The 5,650-nt window shown below is 38.1% G+C and overlaps 2 protein-coding genes across 3 annotated transcripts in view; both read right to left on the reverse strand.

The window, feature by feature from the left end:
* SARC_03584 overlaps positions 1-859 on the reverse strand; it is a gene marked incomplete at its 5' end in the record, with an annotated part of 11,576 nt that extends 10,717 nt beyond the window's left edge. The window contains one exon of one of the 2 annotated variants that reach the window (XM_014302622.1): positions 300-859. In XM_014302622.1, coding sequence (XP_014158097.1) covers positions 300-821 — 522 coding nt within the window. The remainder of the gene's footprint in view (positions 1-299) is intronic. The other variant, XM_014302621.1, reaches the window with a different exon arrangement.
* Positions 860-2,311: 1,452 nt separating this feature from the next.
* SARC_03585 (hypothetical protein) lies at positions 2,312-4,077 on the reverse strand (the record flags this gene model as incomplete). Its single annotated transcript, XM_014302623.1, has 2 exons — positions 2,312-3,410; positions 3,641-4,077. 2 exons carry the CDS (start codon positions 4,075-4,077, stop codon positions 2,312-2,314), a joined length of 1,536 nt encoding a protein of 511 aa, XP_014158098.1.
* Between the last annotated feature and the right edge of the window lie 1,573 nt (positions 4,078-5,650).

The raw sequence follows: 5,650 nt of genomic DNA on the forward strand, positions 1-5,650 counted from the left end.
TATACCTACTTAACATACTACATACATACATAATCATATATATATAATATATATATATATATATATATATATATATGGGTATTACTGTATGTATAGTTATACATATCTATCTATAGATCGACATATCATGATACGCAAGAATAGGGATGCATATTTTCTTTACTAAAGACATCATTCGATGTTGCCAATCACACCTAATAGATGTATAACAAGTGTTACCTTTATAGCACAACAGTTCGATAGAACACATACCCATACATGTATCCGACCCGAATCACATATAGTCTAGTATAGCATACCTGCAAAACGTAAAGAAAGTTGCGCAGATAGTATGGCACAAAGGGACTGTCTGCTGGGACTACATCATCGTACTCATTCCAGTCATCGTCGTTTGCTGTCGCAGGGGTTGTTGCGAGAGTGGAAGAATTTACTACTACATTGCCGGTCAGACTAAACTCCGAACCCTTACTACTAAATTTGGATCCACAGTTGCCAAATAAATTAGATCGCACTGATCCTCTGTCATTGCTTATGAATCCAAGCGCAGCTGGGCTTTTCTTCACCGACTCGATACGGGAAGGCGTAAGACTCGAGTGCGCAACTTTAACTCGACTATCAGTTTTTACTGGAGTTTTAAATATGCAAGCAGCGGGACTGTTGGCACCAAACAATTTGTGCACTGAGCTACGAGTGGGCGAACCAAGACTCTCAGATTCAACGGGCTCTCCTGCTTTCTTCTTAAGTGCATGCCTGGCATAGGGATTGATTTTTTGTCTCGATGGCGTATATGGGGACTGCTTACTGACTCGATTGCCCACCATAATCACATTCGAAATGGAAAGTGACTAACTGTTTATCAATAAGCCCTGAGGAACATTTCTGTGTGCAGATGCGTCTTCATATCACATTGCTGCTATCAGACAGCGGTTCACAACTTGGAGTTTTGGGCAATCATACATAAATGGAGGATTCTATGAGAAATACTGAGCGGACCAGGTGAACGCTACAAACGAAAGTTAACAGATTATAGTCATACATAGCCTTCCTCTCTCTTTAATAGACGGGCACACAGGTGAGAGGTGACATAGGCATTTCGAGGAATATCAAGGCTATGTATGAATATTATTTTTATCAAAAAAAGCAGCTCTATTTACTGTTTAGGACGCGCATGTCAGTACCTTGTTTATTTATTGGGGGTATGTAAAACAAATGAGTTTAATGACTGAATATTGCCTTTGATTTCATTGATAAGTTCCGTGGCGATCTAAAAATTAGACACAAAATGTGACGGGAAGCCGACCAGAGGGGAATGTCATCGTACGGAGAATTGGGGCATAATGACATGCATTAGTTGCAGGCACATTGGTAAGCCTCCTGCGGCGCTAGAACATCTGAAAATTCATAAGGCGTCTCCTCCAGGCAACAGGTCTCCGAGTATCAAGGTGTTTTAAGATTTAAGAGTGAAGAATATCAGCAGCACGGCTACCCGGGAGCTTGGAATACATTGCACGATGCAAGTTTCGGTAACGATTCGACTGATATTGGTTGGCGATATAAACTCGCGAATCCATGAACTACCCACCAAATCAGCTGGTGCAATTCTTCCTATCGGTATACCAACTAGCATAGTCCTCATCACCTTTTTCGTTCTCACGGCAATCGATCTGTAAGGAAATCTTAAAGTTCTAAGCATAGTTTATTCAGGTATATCTCATCGGCCTCTAATTATATTTCTAGATCCCATCTGTTGTTGGACATAGCTCCACCTACGCATCCCATACAATGATATCTCTCGCCTCAATCCGCTATCAAAAAGTAATGTAGTATACTGCAGTGGGTATTATATCGTTGATCTGCTTGTGCTGGACCTATGCTCATGTTGGTGTATTCATCTGTTTATTCACTATATGCTATTATAAAGTTTGTTTATTCACTATATGCTATTCTAAAATTTGTTTATTCACTATATGCTATTAAAAAGTTTGTTTATTCATTATATGCTATTATTTAAATATTGTGCAAGTGTGTATCGTGTTATTTTTAAAATTTTGAAGTGTATGTCCAAGTCTTCTGCATGTGTTTACTGATACACTATACACTTTTTAGTGTAGACAATACGGCGGCTCACACAACGACAATTAAATTCGGTGTCATTTATGACTTGGTGACCCGTTATAGATAAACCATGTGCCACAGATTGCCCCGAACTTAAGTTGCCATACTATCTGCATACCTGAGGTCGACAGTGAGATTTCGACAAGGTCTCCTCGATTTCTTCTTCCTGTCATCGGTACCTGCATCTATAAGTGGGCTATACTGTGCTGCCTCCCATAGAGCCAATCATCCGCAGTGCCTTGTAAATGGCCTTGCTATGAAGTTTCTTGAACCGGGATATTGTGTCATTGTCCAATAAATTGGTCACACTGCATGCCGCTTCATCGAACATTGTCGCGAAGCAGTCGTCGGACTCCAGCAACCATTCAATATTGGCCACATACTCATAAGACAGATTGACCTGGAACTCAGCCGACGTTCGGATAAAACGCTGGTAAATGCGATTGGCAACCTTACTTATAACGCTCTGGCACTGTACACCACTTGTGTCAACCTGGGCTGTATCGCCCGAACACTGTGCATCACTTGTACTCATATCTGATTGTGTGTCTCCTGAGGACACATTTTCTGACACCTTTTGCAGTGTAAGTCCTTGTACCCCAGCTAGGTTCTCAATCCCGGTGCTGAAACTATTTTTGATCTTGCCCTCGCTACTCTTGTGTTTGACTGCGCCCTGCTCCGATGAGGTGTCCACAAATACTTGCTCAATCATCTCAGAAACTATCGTATTGGAACCGACAGACACCCGCCTCAGATTAGATCCAGTGTTCTGTGTAGTAGAGGTCTTGCCCGTGGTACTGTTTGGTATACACATTTCCATATTGAAACGAGATCGGAATTTGTTGATGGACAGCAAAAATAGGAAGTTCTCGGTCGCATACTCACGACTAAGATGCTTGTAAAACATGCTCGCCAGAGATCTATTTGCCAGAACCATAGTCATTTGTAACGGTTGTTCAACTGGAAAATACGAAGTATCGTTGTTTTGCGCAGTTCTCTCTGCGTCAATTACGCCAATGTCCGTGTCTAGTGGTGTGTGGCTGTCCAAAGCAGCCGAGCATTTCAGTCCAAAAGCACTCGAGTCGTCGTTGTCGCCGGCGCCCTCTTTAACCTGTTCCGCATTCGACAGCGGAAGCACTCGCTGAGTGCGCATGACGGGAATGAATGTTAACAGCGCAGGCACCAAGATGGACAGCACATGTACAAAGAACAAGCAGCCGTAGGTATAGTGTGAACACGTGCCTGCTTCCAGCACTTGCGAGGGTTCGGGGGCACAAATCGACAGGCCTAGAGATCTATAGTATCGCCCAATAGAATAAAAGTTGTTGTATCAATCTCAATGGTCATGAAGAATACATCCAATACTACAAGGGGGAACATCAACAAAACTATGCTGATTTGTGTGAAGCCAATGGACACTCTGTACCAGAACAGAGACTCATTAAGTGTTGCGTCGGTCAGGGCTATGAACCAAGCCACACATACCAGCGCATAGATTGTGAAAGTATGCTTGATTTTATGATACCTTCCAAGTTTAATAAGATGTGCTGACTGCCACCACATATACTGCACTGTGCCGCTCCTGCCACTGTCTGGATTCTTCGTGTCACTAGGTGCGCCAAGTAGCGGCATCTGATTACGTATGATACTTTGTATGTGTTGCTGTTGGATTGATTTGATGACGACATTGACTATGCGTGTAGTGACCGAGCACAAGAACAGTGTTTGTAGACATCGCGCCAAGATGGTGACATCATAGGAGTTGGGGATCAATGCACTGTATAACAGACACAGAATAGTCATGAGCCCAAACACAGGCACCTGCATCCACAATACCAAATACGGTGTGCGCTCCGAGATCAATGTATATCGTCTCCGCCAGAAGAATATGGGTATTGTGAGGATGAAGATGGAACAGAAGCAACAGTACACAAATATTTCTATAGTGATTGTCAACGCCATGTTGTCGATTCAAATACAGTTATTATGTATGTTTACGAAATACATAGCAGCCTTCTCGAACTATTCAAATAACCATAGCCTTCATGTGATTTTTATTTGTTCGATCGGAGTTAATATACGACATATTCATGACCCTCTCTCTACTAGAGAGATTAAAAATATACCACAGCGGACTAAAGTCCGTGACCGTACATAGGACACATATTTAATTATTTGTGTCCAATATTGTGCAGAGCCTCTGTTTTGGACTTTGGACTCTGCGTCTTTGTCGTTTCAGGTTGAGTCTTCCGAGTCTTTTTAATAAAACAGTTTTTAACTTTTTTTTACAAATTTACATATGGTGCCTATGTATGTTTGACTATGTATGGACTGTCTCTTTACTTTTATCAAGGAATTCTGTCTGTATGGCTCTTAATCCAATTAAAACGTTGAAGATAAAACATACCAATCAGGAACTTCTATAGAGATGCTCACTGTGAGTAAAACTTAATTCTGATCACCGAGGGGAATTAGGCAATTAGTAATTACACACCTTCGCCAAACCTAGAATCGAGCTTTTTGGTGCACAAACGCGTGTATAATATAAACGGCACCTGTGAATACTTAGAAGCAAATTTCAGAATCCATCGTACACACCATTGAAATGAATTTCATGGAACATCAACATAGATGACATTCGTTAGCGACTGATAGACGTGTATCAATACTTGAATAGGTGCTTGCTCATGTTATGAATAATATTTGAATCGTTGCAAAATATTTTCAGGGTGCATTTTCAGGATTACATGCAAGTATTATAAATACACACACACACACACAAATATATATATATATCCATATAAATGTATATTTATCTATCCATATAAATGTATATATATATATATATATAAATAAATAAATTAATATATATATATATATATTTATATATATACACACACTAACACACAAACATATATATATATATATATACGTATACATACACACACACACACACATATATATATATATAAATTTATCCACACATATATGTATAAGTATACAGATATATATAGACACAGAAACAGATACGAATATATATATATATATTAAACATTTATTCATTATATATATAAATATAAATATAAATAAAGTATACATACATGCATATATACACACATACATATACATACACACACACACATATATATATATGTAAATATAAATACATATGCACATGCATACATACACACACATATATATATATGTAAATATAAATACATATGCACATGCATACATACACACACATATATATATATAAATATATATATTTACGTATGTATACATGTATCTACATATATATATACACACTTAAATACATATATATGTATTTTTTTATGTATATATATATATATATATAATAAAACATATAAATATGTACTTTTATACAAATACAAATAGAAATATATATATATACATTATAAATGTATATATGTCCAAATATATATATATATATTTATGTATATGATTATATAGTTATACACACACACACATATATATATACATATATATATATGCATACATACATACATATATA

This window comes from Sphaeroforma arctica (assembly GCF_001186125.1).
Source record: "Sphaeroforma arctica JP610 unplaced genomic scaffold supercont1.185, whole genome shotgun sequence".
Taxonomy (NCBI): domain Eukaryota; class Ichthyosporea; order Ichthyophonida; genus Sphaeroforma; species Sphaeroforma arctica.